This window comes from Musca autumnalis, unplaced genomic scaffold (assembly GCF_047663935.1).
Source record: "Musca autumnalis isolate F117 unplaced genomic scaffold, ASM4766393v1 scaffold_3, whole genome shotgun sequence".
Lineage (NCBI taxonomy): Eukaryota > Metazoa > Arthropoda > Insecta > Diptera > Muscidae > Musca > Musca autumnalis.
In genome coordinates, this window is record NW_027411866.1 from 153,658,509 (window position 1) to 153,679,897 (window position 21,389).

General features: G+C 34.9%; 1 protein-coding gene across 4 annotated transcripts in view; it reads right to left on the reverse strand.

Annotated features, from left to right (window-relative positions):
• LOC141397966 (probable cytochrome P450 313a4) overlaps positions 1-20,037 on the reverse strand; it is a 71,445-nt gene extending 51,408 nt beyond the window's left edge. For all 4 annotated transcript variants that reach the window (XM_073975002.1, XM_073975004.1, XM_073975003.1 and 1 more), the window contains exon 1: positions 19,793-20,037. In XM_073975002.1, the coding sequence (XP_073831103.1) occupies positions 19,793-20,024 (232 nt within the window). In that variant the 5' untranslated portion in view covers positions 20,025-20,037. The remainder of the gene's footprint in view (positions 1-19,792) is intronic.
• Positions 20,038-21,389: the final 1,352 nt, after the last annotated feature.

Genomic DNA, 21,389 nt, shown 5'->3' on the forward strand with positions numbered 1-21,389 from the left:
TGAAATTTCGCGTTGATCTGGAGATATAGCATCAAAACCGGAGGTATCTCCAAAAAATTTAGATTTTGTATGCAAATATCTTTAGAACTATTACAGACACAATCTCCAAATTTTGTATTTGTGACGGAATTTGATGTAGAAATAAATTTACAAAATTATATTCAAATCGGTTCAGATTTGGATATAGCTCCCACATACAGATATTTTCGGCCGATTTCCTTATTTTATGTACCAAACATGCTATTTTTGTCCAACTTCAATGAAATTTGGAATGTGTGACGGAACTTGGTCTAGAAATAAATGCACCAAATTATATCGAAATCGGTTCATATTTGGATATTGCCCTTATATATATATTTTCGGCCGATTTCCTGTTATTTATGCACCAAACACTGTATGTATGTCCAATTTCGCTGAAATTTGGAATGTCTGACGGAATTTGGTCTAGACATAAATGTGCAAAATTATATCGAAGTCGGTTATAATTTGGATATAGCTCCCTTATATATTTTCGTCCGATTTACTGTATTTTATGCACCAAACACGCTATATATGTCCAATTTCGCTGAAATTTGGAATGTGTAACGGAATTTGGTCTAGAAATAAATGCACCAAATTATATCGAAATCGGTTCATATTTGGATATTGCCCTTATATATATATTTTCGGCCGATTTCCTGTTATTTATGCACCAAACACTGTATGTATGTCCAATTTCGCTGAAATTTGGAATGTCTGACGGAATTTGGTCTAGACATAAATGTGCAAAATTATATCGAAGTCGGTTATAATTTGGATATAGCTCCCTTATATATTTTCGTCCGATTTACTGTATTTTATGCACCAAACACGCTATTTAGGTCAAATTTCAATGAAATTTAGAATGTGTGACGGAATTTGGTCTAGAAATGAATGTGCCAAATTATACCGAAATCGGTTCATATTTGGATGTTGCCCCTATATATACATATTTTCGGCCGATTTCTTGTATTTTATGTACCAAACACACTATTTATGTCCAATTTCAATGAAATTTGGTATATGTGACGGAATTTTGTCTAGAAACAAAAGTGTCAAATTATATCGAAATCGATTCAGATTTGAATATAGCTCCCATATATATTTTCGGCCGATTTCCTGCATGTTGTGCACCAAACACGTTATGTATGTTTAATTTCATTGCAATTTGGAATATGAGACGGGATTTGGTGTAAAAATAAATGTGCAAAATGATAGCGAGATCTGTTCAGATCGGAATATAGCTCCCATATATATTTTCATGTTTTTGTTACGTATGTCCAATTTCAATGAAATTTTGAAGATACTTAGAAGTCATCATTATATACAAAAGTACTCATAGTTGAGAAGGAATTGACCAAGGCTACAGCTTTAAATATTATATCTTTGAAAGACTTATGAGAATAATGTTTTAATATGATATACATAACTAAATAATATTTGAGTAAAAATTATGAATACGAATGGGAGTTATCCTAAGAGTAACTTAAGATACCACAATATGTTAATATGTATATGACCTGGAAATAAAAAGTCCTATTTATAAAATAAATTACAACTATCCTCAAACCTAAGGTTCTCAAACCTTGTTCTATTCTTAATTTTATTCACTCCAAATCCAATCTGTACAAATAAAGAGAAATTAATACTGTAAGAGCATATAACTGCCGTAGGAATACCTATAGTCGAAAAGGCTTTAGGAGGAGTGTTACCTCCTGAAATAGACAAAAATACCATAGTAGCTCCAAAACAGCCCTAAATGGGTAGGGAACGCCTTCATATCTCCTATATTTATACGTTAAAATATTAAAAAAATATTCCATTATATGTTATCTAAGTCGGGGTAGCAAAGCGCACCGGGTTCAGCTAGTGTACTATAAAGAAGAAAAGGCGTTCGGGCCGAACTGTTTATATCCTCCAACCCCTGTATATCTCTATTCGAAATATTCGCGATTGCAATCCCTGTATTCGAACGTGGATGCAATCCCTGTATTCGAACGTGGATCTATTTTCACCGCTTTTTGTTTGGAGGTTCTCCCACCAAAAGGATTTCCAAAATCCATTTTACGTACGATATTTTTAAAAATTATGCTAATTGCCTTGAATTATAGAAAATCTTTCGAAAGCTATTTTCTGTGGGATTTAGAACCCAAAATGCCAAATAAGAGGTAATGTGGGTGAAAATTCTGGGATACACCAAAACGTAAATCTATATGGGTAATATTCAATTGATATATTTTTTAGTTATTGCTTCAATTCTGTTGGAGAAATTGGTTAAACACTTTTGTATGGGGACTATACCGAACGTGGTCTGATACGGTTCATTTTCAATTCTATACATTACATTCTATACATTATATACATCCAAGGACTAATATTCCAAATGTCAATCTTGTTTCTAAAATATTGTGATCTCTCTCTATTGAATGTATATGGCGAATAACAAAATTCCTTTACAATTCCATTTGAAAAAAATTAAAAATTTTTTTTACGAGCACATCTACGATTTTTGGTACAGAGGTAAAGGAAAAAAAATCCGGTTTCAAATCTGCTCGCGTTCACGAAATTGGCCAATGCGCGCAAAAGTTATAGCGGTTTTTATTCTCATATAAAGAAAAAATATTTAAAAATATATTTTTTGTTGTTATGAGAAAATGTATGCATAAATCGTTAACAGCAGTCCATATCTATTCGTAGATGTTTAAATAGTTATTAAATTTATTATTATTTCCGCGGAAAGTCAACAAATAATAAAAAAATTTTGAAGTAAATCCAAATTATCCTGTCCCAGAATCCGTACAAACCCTCAAAAATAAATTAAAGAATATATGCGGAATCTAGACAATGCGTAGAAAAATATGATACCAAATTTATAGAGATTGGGTACATAAATTGCATATTATAGCAACAACAAAAGAGAAAAACTTATTGTTGGAAAATATTGTTGCAAATATTTTTTTGGTTTGATTCTAAAAATTAGAAAAAAATATTTGGGAGTTCTCCAACTATTTTGCTAAAATCCCATAGAATAATGAATGTATACAGTTAAAACTTCATCAAAACATATGGTTTACCATCGCGAGCGTTTAACTGATTACTGTGATAACTTATAAGGGTAGGAAATTAAGAGTAATATTGAAATTACAATCATTCAATTAATATTATAATTAAAAAGCCTGTTATTCGCGAATTAGTTAAAGTCGGTTGATGCGCATCCGTTTTTGGATACAGCGAATCAATCTCTGTCAAAATTTATGCATATTTCGATGTTTCACTCAGGGGCCATTGTGTGCCACCAGTTGCATCATACACTGCAAAAAACCTTAAAGTTGGTGAAAGTCGCGCAATGTGCATACGATTTTGATGCGCATCCGGTTTCGTCAGCGCCTATCAAAAATACGTGCAAATATACCAATTTTAATTAGATTCTTCAAGAACCGCGGATGTGCCTCCACATTCTATTTTTGGTGAAAAACCCATATTACACGCGAATCTCAGTAATTTATGACACGCGTTTTCGCAAATATTATAATCGCGTATAAAGGATTCCATTTACGTAAAAAAATTTCAAGAAAATCGCGGCTTAGTACGCGGATTTTTCGAAATAATTTTTTGCTGCTTTTCCTATTTTCAGGGTATCTATATCCGCGGTTTTAGTGGATGGATTCGATCGCGGAAGGTCTCATTAGATCCGTCGCGTAAAAAAACTAAATTCACGCGGGGTACAAAGGAAATTGAATGGCACTTGTAAATTTTAAACGCAAAAAATAGGTTTTTTAAAAAAAATCACGCATCAAATATTGGCCTTTAGACTCCAATTACTAGGATGCTGTAAGGAGCACACTCATGAGATATGCATTAAACGACGTAGAATCACGAGTTTTATAATCCTAATGTGAGTTTTGAATATTATCTTGTTGCGCGTCCGAATTATTAAAACAATTCAAAAAACCCCGAAATTCCGGCTTCAAAATGTCAGCATCAATTTTAGGTGGATGCAGTGGATATATCAAAAAATGATACACTAGTATCATATTGCCCATGAAGTGTTCTTTGAGTCTTTCTTTGGGCATATGTCTATAAAATATAAGGTTAAGCCTAAAATCGGAAGGGAGCATAAAAAAACTTGTTGGCTTCAACCCATTTTTACCTATTTTTCTACATTGATGCCAACACAGCTTCCACGTAAATTAATTTTAATGGTCGACCTTATGGGATTCCTCCTAAAACACTTCAGTTTAAAGAATGTATATCATACTATATAGAATATGTTAACAGTTCGCGAATTCTGAAAGGGTGAAACTCGGATTCATCGATTGTAAAAAAATTTTGTTTTTCGCCATATACTTTGTGGAAATATTGCATATACATAAAATCAACTAAACAACGTTTAAAATAGCATTATGTAACGATACACAACATTTTTAATTTTCATGATTTTTGGTGAAGTTGCCCCCCCCCCAAATGAAATCCTGCGTACGTCCCTTTTGGAGGGCATGGTACAACAATCAAAGGTAACATCAATACCCAGCTAATTGAACTGGGCTGTAACGTTAGTGTCAAATTCCATACGACATTTAATATATTTATTTCTATTTCGATGTAAATTAGGGACATATATTTGTTGAGCAAAAAAAATATCATTTCGAAAAAAAAAACTATTTCCCATAAAGACTTCTTCATACCAATGACATATAAACTCCTCCAAGTACGAACGACGTGAAGCACAGTAAACCACAACTTATAGAGGCGGTACAACATTTTTTAATATGTGTGCTATTTTGTTAAATTAAAAAAATATATTTATTTCCAATAAACATGTGCTTCTTTGATATTAAAAAACAAAAGATTGAAACAGCTTCTCCTTTTTCAATGAATTTCCTGCGACCCCAAAAATGTTTGCAAGAATTCTCCTTTCTGCTATATAATTATGCATATGGCAACATTCAGATTGAAAATGTAACGAATTTTCATTCATGTTTTCCAAAATATTCAATCAAATGTGAAAAGTTACTAGTTTTTTTTTTTTAATTCCAATAATTTATAGACATTTCCTTATTTTGTTTACATATACCGGTGACACTAACATTACAAACAAAAACAAATTTCGATGTGGTTGTTGTTGAGCTGTATTTATTGTAGTATTTACTTTACCTTATTTGTTCCACCATGGGTGGAGGGTATAAAAATTACGATATCTTCGTTGTTTGATCGAGTACGCTAACCTACTTTTCATCATTGCACAGTGGATGCACCCATATGACAAAAATCAAAAATTTGATGTCTGTGTATAACAGTATTATGACTGTCAATTTGACTTAAACATGACAAATTTCCCTGTACTAATAATGTTTTGTCAAATTATAACTGTATCTTGTTTTGCAAGCATCAAAAAACATATTTACTTTCTTGAAAATAGTGCTGTGTGAATAAACCAAATCAAGTGTATTTACAAAAAATTTTATATCATTATCAATATAAACATTAATCACGATTTATGAAATGGAAGTTGATACTGAAGGTATTAGCATATTTTCTGTGTATATACGTGAGTGTTTATTGGACCTAGTGTTCATAATAATTTTAGCCAAAATATTGTCAAATTAAATATTTTTTTTTTGTATTTTGATTAAATGTCCATAAACATTTTTTTTTTTTTGGTGACGTAGGGGATGAATGATACCAAGCAACGGTCTTGACCGGCTTTAACATGACAAAGCCCAGGATTTATCTTGGTCCCTCTTTCATCTCAAATGGACACTGACCTCCCCGTGGTGTCACCTGGGGAACTTTCTTTAACACCCGTTAAAGGTAGTGAGCTAACATGTGCCGCGCGTTCACCCATAAGAACGTTAAAAACTTGGGTTTGGGCGTCGGGTTAGTAACCCTCCCCTAGAAAAAACATCCTACTATGAAAAAACGAAAGAAAAGAAAAACAAACCCCTCTAAAGTTGACGAACCCCGCAAACGTTTTAAGGACCATGATCTGCGAATCTGCACCTGGAATGTACAAGGCTGTACATTCAAAGTACAAGGTCGATATTACTGCCATACAGGAAATACGATGGATTGGGAAAGGCGTCACAACAACACCTAAAGGTGACGCACTGTATTATAGCTGCCATGACGTAAAGCATGAGTTTGGTTGTGGATTCGTAGTTAGTCGGAGACTAAAACATCTGGTATCCAGCTTCACCCCAGTGAATGAAAGACTTGCTGTAATTCGAATAAAAGCTAAATTCTTCAACATCAGCTTTATTTGCGCTCATGCTCCCACTGAAGAAAAGGACGAACCGACCAAAGATATATCTTACGAGCGCTTAGAAGAAACATATGATCGTTGCCCTGCCCATGACATTAAAATCATTCTAGGCGATTTTAATGCCAAAATTGGAAAGGAGAATATCTTTGGCCCAACAGTCGGGAAATTCAGTCACCACAGTGAAACATCTGACAATGGTATGAGGCTGATAGACTTTGCAGCTGCAAAAAACATGGTAGTTCATAAGTTCATAAGGGCACCTGGCTGTCTCCAGATCAAAGAACAAGTAATCAAATTGATCATGTTGTAATAGATGGAAGACATTCATCCAGCGTGTTGGATGTACGATCGTTCCGAGGCGCAAACATTGATTCGGACCACTACCTTGTTGCAGCAAAGGTACGTACCCGTCTAAACGTTGCAAATAAAGCACGAACATACACAACGCGGAAGTTGGACATCGATAGGCTGCAAACACAACAGATAGACACAGCATATTCCACTCAACTAGCCCAATTGCTTTACGCGAGCACTCCTTGTCCCGATAACATAACAACACAATGGCAACATATTGCCCACTCCATGCAAACAGCCGCAGATTCCAGAGACCTCCACAAAGGAATTCATGGTATGACCAGGAGTGTCGTGCTGCTACCGAAGTTAAAAATGCGGCATATAGAGCTACTTTACAATCAGTAGCAACGCGTAGCGCACGAGAGAGATATCGGGAGAAAAGGAGAGAAGAGAAACGTCTTTTCCGCAAGAAAAGAGAGAAAGGGAAAAGCGGGAGTGTCAAAAAATCGAGATGTACAGGAGCCAGAATGAAGTCCGAAAATTCTACCAAAGTGTGAAACATCAAACAGATGGCTTTGGTACAGGCACATCCTCCTGTAGAGACCAGCTAGGTAATCTGGTAACAGATACAGATAGCGTGCTCAGGATATGGAAGGAACATTTCTCCAATCTGCTGGTATCCAATAGTAGCGAAGACGATGATACCACAGATCCAATCCCAGAAGATGGTATAGAATGTATACCGCCCGGCCAAGATTAGGTAAAAACAGCAATCAACCGGCTGAAGAATAATAAAGCAGCAGGAGCCGATGGCTTACAAGCCGAGCTGTTTAAAACTGGAGGCGACGCGCTGATAAGGTGTATGCATCAGCTAGTTAGCACCATCTGGCAGGAAGAACGCGTACCCGACGATTGGAACCTGAGCATCCTATGTCCCGTCCACAAGAAAGGAGATAAGACTGTATGCTCCAACTATAGGGGCATAAGTCGTCTCCCTATTGCCTATAAGATAGTGTCAGGGATATTGTGCGAACGACTAAAGCCCATGGTCAACGAAATAATTGGACCATATCAATGCGGCTTTAGACCTGTCAAGTCCACCATTGACCAGATATTTAACCTGCGCAAATCCTGGAGAAGACCCAAGCGATGCAGATCGACACCTACCACCTTTTTTCGATTATAAAGCAGCCTTCGACAGCCCGCTACGTTCAAAGGTATTCCAAGCCATGTCTCAATTTGGTATCCCCGCAAAGCTCATTCGGTTTTGTAAAATGACTCTTACTGACACAAGATCTTCAGTTAAAATAGGAAATAACCTCTCCGAAGAGTTTTGTACCAAAAGAGGTTTCAGGCAAGGAGACAGCCTTTCGTGTGATCTTTTTAACATCCTGCTAGAAAAGGTTATACGAGAGGCAAAAAAAGAAGTGGCACAATCTACGAATACATCAATAGCCACATGTTACTTGCTTATGCTGATGATATAGACATCAAGGGACGATCAGTAAAAGAAGTAACCGATACCTTTATGAAGGTCGAAGGAGAATCTGCTAAAGTGGGTCTGGTGGTAAACGGCGAGAAGACCAAGCTGATAGGACCAACTGTTGAAGTTGGTTCCTATAATTTTGAGGTAGTAAAAGACTTCGTATACCTCGGCACTGCCATAAACACAACAAACAACATCAGTTGTGAAATAAGAAGAAGAATTGTATTGGCCAACAGATGCTACTATGGTCTAAGTAAGCAATTTAAAAACAAAGCCACATCTCGTCAAACAAAAATAACACTATACAAAACGCTGATACTACCCGTGCTAATGTATGGTTCCGAAGCATGGGTACTTGCGCAAGCAGATAAGGCAGTGCTTGGTGTGTTTGAGAGGAAAATTCTTCGAAAGATCTACGGGCCGATTTGCGTTGACGGTGAATATCGACGTCGTATGAACCACGAGCTATATAAGCTATACAAAGACATGAATATAGTTAAACGTATCGAGATGCAACGATTGCGTTGGCTAGGCCATATCATGAGGATGAGCGATGATGAACCCGCTAAAAAGGCGTATGAATACATGCCACATGGCGGTGCACGCAGAATCGGCAGGCCTAAGCTTCGATGGAGCATACAAGTGGATGAAGAAATGACAAGGCGCGGTATTCCAAAAAGTCAAGCGAAAAACAGAGAGAAATGGAGATCTTTTCTTAGTTCGGTCTATGGAACAAATGTTCTGTAATGGGCCAACTAAGTAAGTAAGTTCGTATGTTGTTTACTTTTCGTGTAGCACAGTGTTAAAGTTGAACATATTTTTAAAATTTAAGAAACAGGTGAAAAGTATTAAATTTTGCTGCTTTTAAATCGCAATAACGTAGTTTTTGCTACATAAACTTGGCATTTTCAAAATGGACATTTCAAACAGAAGTAATTCTTAATATTTTAGGAAAAAAATGTTCTGAAAAAGTCTTGTAGAAATGTGTTTAAAAAATTCGTCAAAATGTGTCCAGATTTTGCATAATTTTGAAATATATTGGAGTATAACAAAAAAAAGTGTCGAGAAGGTCGTGAGAAATTTTTTTGCATTTTTCTCTTATTTGTTGTCTTTGATATTGCGCAAACAGAACTTGCATCTTGCTTGCGCATTTTGAGTTATGCCAAATATGGTGGAAATAGCCTTGGGTCAAATTTTTTGCATTTTGGGTTTTTGTCTTCATTTTCTCTGTTATTGTTGTGCAGTATGTTGTGTTTTGGCTTAATGTCAGTATTCACCCTACATAAGACAACATGAACACGTCCACCACTATGTTATAGGTACTATATAATCATTTATATGAAATGATGGCGATACACAAGGGGTGAAAACGCAAAAACATGAGATTAATTAAAAAAAATTAAATTAGTTTTTTGGTATAACTGTCGTTACATGGTAATATGGTACAAAATTCGAAATATCTAACCAAAATGTCAAGATCATATTTTGTTTACTTGTACAGCTACACTGTGTTGAAGCTAAAGAATTTTTAATAATTTAAAGAGCACCATAAAAAATTAAATTTTTTGGTGCATTAAGTGTAATATTTTTTACGCATTTAAGAATCGAATCGTCATTTTAGAATGGAATCGTCAACTTCATTAGATATTAGAATCTTAGAAAAATATATTTATGGCAAAAGAAGTTTAGAAACATATTAAAAATTAATTTAAAATGTATATGTATATTTTTTCGCTATTTTTGAAAAGTATTTAGAGTTAAAAAGTAGCGGAATATTTTATATGGAGGTTATTCCAAAACGAGAATATATGGAGATGATGTTTAATAAAAATATTTTCAATCTCTTCAAAATGCACAATTCACAATCTGAGCCAGTTTAGTTGCGATATATGCCTAAAATTTTCGAAAAACCCCCAATTTGACTGTACCTCTGTATGGGGGCTGTACCAAAACTTTGACCTATATTGACAAATTTTCGCACGACTAATTCTTAGGCATTCAGAACTATAAATCCTAATTTACAGATAAATATACCATTAAATAACCAATTGCCATAACTGTAGCGTCTGTTCCCACATTGGGCGGCTGTAAACAGGGTCTGTTCTCCTGTGGAGCGGCTGAAATCTAGAAGGAAAACTACACACCCTTCAGAAGGCAACGGGAAACCACTGAAGTAATTTCCCTTGAAAATCATGCAATATGAACAACACAAATCAAAACACACGGCCCTCAATCTCCGGCCAAACGAGGGTGCTAAGAATCCCCGGAGGTAAAAATAACCAAAAACTAAAAATTGGGACCTGGAATGTCCGAAGCCTATATGAAGTTGGCAAATTGAATAACACCATCAATGAAATGAATCGACTCAAAATTGATATACAAGGTGTCAGTGAAACTTGGTGGACAGAAAGCGGCAATTTTGAATCCAAAAACGCCTTGGTATACCATTCTGGAAATATGGAGGGAATACACAGAAGAGGGGTTGGCATTATTGTCAATAAAAACATTGCAGATTGTGTAGTTGGATATGTTCCGAAGTCAGAGAGAACTATGATGATTAAAATCTCAGCAAAACCCATAAATTTAAACATTATACAGGTATATGCCCCTACATGTGATGGAAACAACGACGAGATTGAAATTTTTTATGAAGAAATTAGTGAACTACTAAAAATTACGAAATCACATGAAATAACAAAAATTCAAGGAGATTTCAACGCCAAAGTGGGAAACGAAGAAATAAATGGAGTAACGGGGGGATATGGACTTGGTGAAAGAAATGAAAGGGGAGACAGGTTAATCCAATTCTGCCAAGAATTTAAAATGACAATAACCAACACAATATTCCGGCTACATCCTAGACGACTATACACATGGAAGTCACCATTAGATAACGAAAGAAATGTCGTACGAAACCAAATAGACTATATAATGATCAACAACAGATTTAGGACCTGTGTAACCAAATGTTCGACATATCCAGGAGCTGATGTGCCGTCAGATCATAATCTTTTGATGTGCAATATTCGAATTAAACTGGCTCGGATTCAAAAAAGAAAGAAGAAACCCCATACAATAAATATTGAAATACTTCAAAATACAACAGCCAGAAATGAAATAAAAGAACAAATAAACAACAAACTTGAAGATATCGATGCAAACGATGCAGATAATATATGGAACAAGGTGAAGGATGCGATATGTAAAGTAACAAAAAGCTACACAGGAACCCACACAAGAAGAACCCAAGAGGAATGGATGACCAACGAGATTATGGAACTTATAGAGGAACGAAGAAAATATAAAAATGTTAATTACGAACGCTATTGGGAGATCAATAAAGAGATTCGCACAGCAACCAGAGCTGCCAAAAATTCCCTGCTCAATCAAAAATGTCAAGAGATCGAACATTTGCAACACATACATGACGATTTTAATTTACATAAAAAGTTAAAAGAAGCCGCTGGGATATATAGGAGAACATCGCCAACACTACTGATGGATAATAACAATCAACCAATTTTTGAGACAGCACATACAGTCAACCAAAAAAGTCTACATACACCCTATAAATCTCGAGTTTTAAGGGTAAGGAAGCATTTTTATGAAAATCCAAGTACATAGTTTTATTTCATATCCCTAATAAACAATATTACATACAACAAAAATATATTCCATAATACGAATAACGGTAAATTCTATAAAAATTAAAAAAGTAATAGGGAAAAAGTGTACATACACCCAATGAAATATTAAGATTACCGTAAAATTTATGGAATAAGCAATACAAATTTTACATTTTATTGCTTTATCAAATGTCTCTGGTTGTCTATGATATATTTTAGACAAAATTGGAACATATTTGTGCTTCATTTGTCGTTATTTTAGGTCAGACTTCGCGTATAGCTCGTTAAGGCGGACCCTTGCAGATTTCTTTGAGTTTTTCAGTCTGGTAGTTTATGAAACCCCAGGAAATACAGTGGGACTAATTATTTCAAGATCCTAGAGCGCTTTGAAGCTGTTCTTATGGAAAATATATGCTCCTGAGCTTTGCTAAATATGCGAATTCCTGAGTTTTTCATAAATTTTATAGTTTTCACAGCATTTCAAGGGTCAAATTACACACAAGAACCTTAGAATAACCTTGTAATACATTTTTGGGTCTTAACTCAATCAGTAATGTACAACATTATTCTGCAAACCCGCTCCAAAAGTTTCCAAAGCATCAAAATAAAAGCACCTCCAAAGAATGCATGAAATTTGTATGAAATTTACACTGTTTACTATTATGCTTTCGTATTATGATCGTTAGGGTCTCTTGAAGCGCTATAAATGTCGGAAACTTTTACATTGCTGATTCAAGGGATGCTCGAGGATTGTACCGGACCTTATTACAAGGTAATTCGAAGGCTTCTGCATGTAATTTGCCCCTTGGAATGTTGTGAAAACTATAAAATTTATGAGAAAACTCATGAATTCGTATATTTAGCGAAGTTCAGGAGCATATAATGTTTACAAGGACAACTTCAAAGCGCTCTAGGATCTCAAAATTATCAGTCCCACTGTATTTTCTGGGGTTTTATAAAGTAACAACCTCAAAAACTCAAAGAAATCTGCAAGGGTCCGCTTTAACAAGTTATACGCGAAGTCTGACCTTAAATAACGGCAATTAATCCACAAATATGTTCCTATTTTGTCTTAAATATGTCATAGACAACCATAGACATTCGATAAAGCAATAAAATGTAAAATTTGTATTGCTTATTCCATAAATTTTACGGTAATCTCTATATTTCATTGGGTGTATGTACACTTTTTCCCTATTATTTTTTTAATTTTTATTGCATTTACCGTTATTCGTATTATGGAATATATTTTTGATGTATGTAATATTGTTTATTAGGGATATGAGATAGAACTATGTACTTGGATTTTCATAAAAATGCTTCCTTACCCTTTAAACCCGGGATTTATAGGGTGTATGTAGACTTTTTTGGTTGACTGTATAAAGAATACATGGAAAAACTATATTGAACAACTATTTACCGACGATAGACGCTCAATATACCAACACAACGGAAATGCTAATCTATCTGGAAACCCAATCACTAAATCAGAAGTGGAATATGCCATTCTATCATTGAAAGATAAGAGATCAACTGGACCTGACGAAATTCCTTCTGAAATTTTAAAACTTATAGATGGAGACAATGTGTTATTGATTGTCCGCCTGTTTAACTATATATATGACACAGGTCAATACCCAAACGATTGGCTAATATCAACTTTTATACCGATACCAAAAAAGTCGAATGCAAAAAAATGCTGTGGATACAGATTAATTAGTTTCATGTGTCATATTTTAAAAATCTTTCTTCGAATAATACACACGAGAATATACTCTAAATGTGAAATTGCTATGGGAGAATCCCAATTCGGATTCAAAGAAGGTATGGGTACCCGGGAATCTCTATTATCTTGTTCAAAAATGTAGAGACGTTCATAAGGATGTGTTCATATGCTTCATAGACTACGAAAAGGCATTCGACACTGTCCAACATGATAAAATGATTGACATACTGAGAGATATTGGAATTGAAGAAAAGGAAATTAGATGCATACGCAGTTTATATTGGAACCAGACGGCGAGACTTGAAATAAACGGCGAATTGACAGACGAAGTTCTCATATCCAAAGGTGTTAGACAAGGATGCATATTATCACCCCTCCTCCTCTTCAATATATACTCCCAACGAATATTTCGTGAATCAATTGAAAAAGAACGCATGGGCATAAAAATGTACGGCAAAATGATAAATAATATACGATACGCCGATGATTCCACCATACTTGCTAGCAGTATATCTGATTTACAAAAACTCCTACACAAACTGACACACACAAGCGAAATATATGGTCTCAGGATAAATATAAAAAAGCCAAAATATATGGTTGTCAGTAGAAACGATTTGATTCTTGATACAACACTACAAATAAAGAACGAGACTGTCGAAAGTGTAAAGAACTTCAAATACCTTGTTGTTCTAATAAACGACAAATGGAATACATCAAACGAAATCAAACGTCGAGTGGAGATGGCCAGAGACACATTTTTCAAATATAAGAACGTACTAACAAATCACGAGATAAGTCTAGCAACAAAGATACGATTCACGAAATGTTACATTTGGTCTGTGTTATTATATGGAGCTGAAACGTGGACAATTAAAAGTGCAGATGAAAAGAAAATCGAAGCGTTCGAAATATGGTTATATCGACGAATTTTGAAGATACCATACACTGCTCACATAACAAACCAGGAAGTACTGAGAAGAATGAACCAGGAAAGACAACTCCTACATACTGTCAAATCCCGAAAAATATGATACTTGGGTCACCTTATGAGAAATACAAAATACAAATTTCTACAACATATTATAAAAAGGAAAATAGAAGGAAGCCGAAGCAGAGGCAGGAGAGAGATATATTGGTTAAAAAACATTCAAGACTGGACGGGATACAGAGATGAAACCAACTTACTAAATGCCGCTAAAAATCGAGAACTTACCTACAACTAGATAATATATATATTTGAAATTCATTTTAAAACTTGTAAACAATAATATTGTATGATCGCTTTACATCCGAATATCGGATTCGCAAATAAAGAAGAAGAAGATACTAAAAAATGTGGTAAAGACTCTCGAAATACATAAAATTGGGAGATATCTTTGTATGGGAGCCACAAGAAAATATTGACCTAACTTTATAATTTTTTGCCAAATATTAGCTTAACCAATAATTAGTCATATTGGAAGATTTTAGATTAATCAAATAAGAACTGTAGGCAAAACCGTAAAAACACTTCATAGTTTTTATGGTACCCATTTATGAGGGCTTCGAATATACATCTTCCATCCCTTAATTTGCACCAAAACTCTGTTCCGTTATATTGATTGAGGTGTAAACATTCGAAAAATATTAACATTTTATTACCCAAATGCTTCCCTGAATTAATCTCTGTTTTTTGGAATCTTGCCCCAATGTGCGCCGCGTGTTATAATCAATTTTGTGACCTAACCTCAAAATGTGAACAATCGTTTTTAGGTGTTGGTACGGGTTTCTGTTCCGTGTTTAATGTTTGTATTCATGTGTTGTTTTTAAGAGAGACCGTTCCTAGAATGTTCATATGTTCTAGAAAGTCGTTAACTGAGATCTTAGGTACATTTTTGTAGTTGTTTGTATTCTTGAATTTTGAACGGTTCAGTATCTATTGACCAGAATCGGAGAAAAATACTAAAAAAATCAATTATTTTCTATATTTTTTACTATTTTGACCTTTAAGAGCCGTTCATAGAGAGTTGTTTATTGAAATCTTTGCGACATTATTGTGGTTGATTGTTTTCTTGAATTTTGAATGGTTTAGTTTCTATGGAGTAGAAACCGAACAAAGAGGATAAAAATCGCATTTGTTTTGTCATTTTGACGTTAAAGAACCATTTCTACAGATTTCGTATGTTCCAAAAAGTTATTTATTGAGATCTAAGGTACATTTTTGTAATTGGTTGTTTGATTCAATTTTGATCGGTTTGATATCTGTAGACCAAATTCGGAGAAAAAATTATAACGGAAATTTGACCTTAACGATTTTGACCTTGAAGATGAGGTTGAATTGATTTTATGTGTTCACAGTTATTATTCCACGAGTAAACCAAAATTCTTAGCGGTTTTAAAGATATAAGCCTGGCAAAATGATCCTTTTTTCATCAAGGCCTCAGGCCTTTGGTGTCAGAATATGGTTAATTTTCCATGACTCAAAAAACTATTTTCTTGTTAATAAATAAACATTTCTTTTTATACCCTCCACCATAGTATGGAGGGTGTATTAAGTTTGTCATTCCGTTTGTAACACATCGAACTAATCATTTGCGACCCTATAAAGTATATATATTCTTGATCAGGATAAAGATCTAGCCATGTCCGTCTGTCTGTCCGTCTGTCCGTCTGTTGTAATCACTCTAGCGTCCGCAATAATTGAGATAGAGTGCTGAAATTTTGCACCCGAGGGTCTTTTTTCCATAGGCAGGTCAAGTTCGAAGATGGGCTATATCGGTCCACTCTTTGGTATAGCCCCCATATAACGGTACCTCCGGATTTGAGGTATTTTGACGTTCTTCGCCACATTTGCAGACCCAATCAGCTATAATTTGACACTTACGGTTCGTAGTGATCAACAAACTTATATCCCAAAGGATATGGGTATAGGTTCATGTTTTGGTATAGTCCCCATATATCGGTACCTCCCGATTTTCGGTATTTTGGGAATTTTAGCTACAAATTTTAACCGAACTAGCTGTAATTTGCCATCTGAGGTTCTCTGTGGTCATGAAATATCTCCATCAAACATCGTCAACATAGGTCCATGTTTTGGTATAGCCCCCATATAACGGTACCTCCCGATTTCCGGTATTTTGAGAAGTTTAGCCGCAATTTGTAACCGAAATATCTGCAATTTGACATTTGAGGTTCTCAGTGGTCAAGAAACATCTCCACCAAACATCGTCAACTTAGGTCTAGTTTTGGTATGCCCCCCTTATAACCGTACCTCCCGATTTTCGGTATTTTGAGCATTTTAGTTACAATTTTTAACCGAACCAGCTGTAATTTGACATTTGAGGTTCTCAGTGGTCATGAAATATCTCCACAAACATCGTCAACATAGGTCCATGTTTTGGTATAGCCCCCATATATCGGTACCTCCCGATTTTTGGTATTTTTAGAATTTTAGCTACAATTTTTAACCGACCTAGCTGTAATTTGCCATTTGAGGTTCTCAGTGGTCATGAAACATCTCCGCCAAACATCGTCAACATAGATCCATGTTTTGGTATAGCTTCCATATAACGGTACCTCCCGATTTTCGGTATTTTAAGAATTGTAGCTACAGTTTTTAACCGAAATAGCTGCAATTTGACATTTGAAGTTCTCAGTGGTCATAAAACATCTCCAACGAAACATCGTCAACATAGGTCCATGTTTTGGTATAGCCCCCATATAACGGTATCTCCCAATTTTCGGTATTTTGGGAATTTTAGCTACAATTTTTAACCGAACTAGCTGTAATTTGCCATTTGAGGTTCTCAGTGGTCATGAAATATCTCCACCAAACATCGTCAACATAGGTCCATGTTTTGGTATAGCCCCCATATAACGGTACCTCCCGATTTTCGGTATTTTGAGAAGTTTAGCCACAATTTGTAACCCAACTATCTGCAATTTGACATTTTAGGTTCTCAGTGGTCAAGAAACATCTCCACCAAACATCGTCAACATAGGTCCATGTTTTGGTATGCCCCCCTTATAACCATACCTCCCGATTTTCGGTATTTTGAGCATTTTAGTTACAATTTTTAACCGAACCAGCTGTAATTTGACATTTGAGGTTCTCAGTGGTCATGAAATATCTCCACCAAACATCGTCAACATAGGTCCATGTTTTGGTATAGCCCCCATATATCGGTGCCTCCCGATTTTTGGTATTTTTAGAATTTTAGCTACAATTTTTAACCGACCTAGCTGTAATTTGCCATTTGAGCTTCTCAGTGATCATTAAACATCTCCGCCAAACATCGTCAACATAGGTCCATGTTTTGATATAGCTTCCATATAACGGTACCTCCCGATTTTCGGTATTTTAAGAATTTTAGCTACAGTTTTTAACCGAAATAGCTGCAATTTGACATTTGAAGTTCTCAGTGGTCATAAAACATCTCCAACGAAACATCGTCAACATAGGTCCATGTTTTGATATAGCTTCCATATAACGGTACCTCCCGATTTTCGGTATTTTAAGAATTTTAGCTACAATTTTTAACCGAAATAGCTGTAATGATCGGTATTTTGAGAATTTTAGCTACAATTTTGTCTATTCAAAAATAATCGTCAATATAGGTTCATGTTTTGGTATATCCCTCCATATAACAGTACCTCCCGATTTTCGGGAATTTTCAGTGGTCACGAAATTTCTTCACTAAAATTCGTCAACATGGGTCCATTTTTGAGGGTCTACATTGTTTTGATGAAACTACCCTCAATTTGACTCGTGAAGTTCCCTGCAGCTATAAAACTTTTCCGCCAAAAAATTTAAAGATAGGTTGACTCTTTGGTAGGTGGTACCTTTCACCTAGCTGAACACATATTTTTAGATTAGATTAGATAACACTGTGCAACAAAATGGAGTTGAAAGTCTGGGGCACGGAAAATTCCTCTTGGGGAAGAAAGGCCTTGGTGAATATGTTATGAACCCCGAAGGACAGATCCGCCGTGAGTCGAACTTCCGCGTTATGGCATGATGAATTTTTTGTTAGAGACACTGTGGGCCATCAGGAATTAGCGTTATATCTTTGTTCACTGTTCTTAAGTGCTCTACAAAAATAACAAACAAAGATATAATGCTAATTCATGATGGCTTACAGGGTCTCTTGCAAAAACTTAATCACGCGATAACGCGGAAGTTCGACTGACGGCGCATCTGTCCTTCGGGGTTTTTAATATACACACACCAAGGACTTTCATCTCCAAAAGGAATTATCTCTGCCCCAACATTTGTGTTCACAGTGTAATTTAAGCAATAGTGGAAGGCAGTAGGAGTCTATCCATTGTCGAAAAGTTGTTCCACCTAAAATTGTGAAAGGACCCTAATTATTCCATTTTAATTAAGACTATTTTATGGTGGAGGGTATAAAAAGTTCGGCCCGGCCGAACTTAACGACTTTTTACTTGTTTTTGTATAATTTTGCTTGTTTTTATATTGATGTTTGAATTAGAAACATTGTGGCGTTTTTTTTTTATTGGGATAGCGTTTGCAATTTTGTTTTTTCAAAATAGTCTGGCTTAATCCCATTGTTGTTGTTTTAATATTTTAAAACAACTAGTTTATTAGTGGAAAAGATTTGGCATTGTTCGCCAAGGGGTAAGGCAGGGAATACTATAGTTTCGATCCACGCCACTGGATCTCATCAGTTCCCTTGTTTCTAGTTTGTGTATATTGTCCACCAAAGTTATTTTTCAATAACTTCTACAACAAGAAACTTTTTATACCCAAACATCAATCGTCAGCTCGAAGTATAAAGGTAAGCAAAGAAAAAAGTTCAATGAGAAGTTTTTCCTTGGCAACCTCACACAACTCAGACGAAAGTGTCTGCGAAAAAAATTCAAACCTCTTCCACTAGTATGTGTCGTCGAATTTCAACGAATGCACACACCAAAATTTGGTTGGTCTGCTTTACAGCAAAAACAACACACGTCGTGCCAGTGTCTTCAATTAGAAACATTGTGGCGTTTTTCTTATTGGGATAGCGTTTGCAATTTTGTTTGAAACAAAATTTGTTGGTATTATTCATTGGTATGTATATGGATGGTTTTAGCATCGAAACGATACCTTAAGCATGTCCGATCGTGCTCAAAATTTGTTATGGTGCTTCTATAGTGATAAATACATGTTTACTATTTTTGTCTCATTGTCGTAAAGAAATGCATCCACTGTGCATTGTAAAGTTGATATTTTCTTCTTCCATTCACAAGCTTAGCTTTTTGAATACCCCAATGGAATTGGATGTATTCTTATAAGAATAAAACAATGCATATTTCCCCATTGAGTATTATTCGACCCTTCCCACCTAGTGGTGTAGAGTATAAAAATTAAATAATATAAAATTGAATTGAATACATACTTGCCGGAGTCACTAAAGGTCCAAATCCCAGTATCATCTGCAATTTATCCGATCCAATTTTTGTGCCGAGTTGAATTATTCTTCGATGATTCCAACGATAGTACAGCCATAGTAATATAACACCAATAAGCGCGTTAATCAATAGAAAGTTCATCCTTATAAATCGTAAACTTAAATATGGGATATTACGTGATTGTTTAGTGTTTATATAGTCGATGACTTCAATGGGCATCTGTAGTATTTGTAACATTGTACTCAAGAAAATTACATATGCAAACCAATAACAAAGTCACGCTAAATAAATTAACTATAATAACGGGGGGTATAATTAAAATAGGCCAATGCACACAACTACATACATATTTTGAGATTGTGTTTGTTTGAAAATACAAATATTTCCCATAGTATCCCAACATACCATTTTGTGTCATTTTATAAAATACCTAAACAAAAAATATTTATAAAAATGTTCTGCTTCTACAGGAGAAGTCTACAATAAGCGTACATATTAAATATTTTCCATGGGCTACCGTTTATATCATTTTCTAGTTATTACACATGCAGTTTAAAACTTTTTGTAATTATAGTTGTGTCTTTTTACTTTTTCAGTAATAATTATTCACTAACTTCTTTTCAGAGAGTAAGAGAGATTTTATTCTTTGATACGAAAATAGAGAAAAAAGTAAAAAGACAGCATTTAGTAAACTTTAGCAAGATAACAGTTGATAAACAAAACAAAAACATTGGCGCCAATGTATGAAAGAAAAACTAACTCCAGGCAATGAAAAAGCTCTTCAATTGTTAGCAAAATAAATAAAAAATTATTAATCTATATATATAAATGAGCTTGGTGATAAGGTACTGACTGACTGACTGACTCATCATCAACGCCCAGCCAAAACGGCTAAAGCTAGGAGCTTGAAATTTTACCAGTGGGTCACTGTTGATGCAAATGTGCGAGATAAGGCCGGGTTTTAGAAAATTCGTCCTGGAACCACAAAAAATAACAACAACAAAAATTCTTACTTTTCATTATTATTACGTACTTATTCACTTAGTTGACCCTCTGCAAGACATGTGTCAAATTAACAATGCTATAACTTCTTGATACCGTAAGAGATCACACATAATTTCAAATTTTGTAGTTTACTTCTAGGCGCACTTATTTTATCGTAAACCACTAAATAATAGAAAGACAAAGACAAACCGATCCTGATTTTGTTTTCACATAACAGGTGTCGCACAAAAGATTTTCATTCGTTAAAATCCAGTTAGAAAAAATGATTACAAACGATGCATTTGTAAAAATTTTGATTTTCAATTTAAAATTAAAACAAAAATTCTTTCAATAAATAATGTTGGGTTTTTGAACAAATGAGTTGCTGTTGAAGACAACATTAGGGGAATAAACTCAGAAATCGGCCAGAAATAACAACAACTAAAAACTGTATGGACCTGATTTGGTAATAACTAAATGTTTGCAAATCAATGAAAGTGCAATAAAATTGTGCATATTACCACGATTTATTTGCAATTAAGAATTTTATCGTATATGGAGATGTACAGTCATAACTATTCAATTTTCAATTTCAAAATC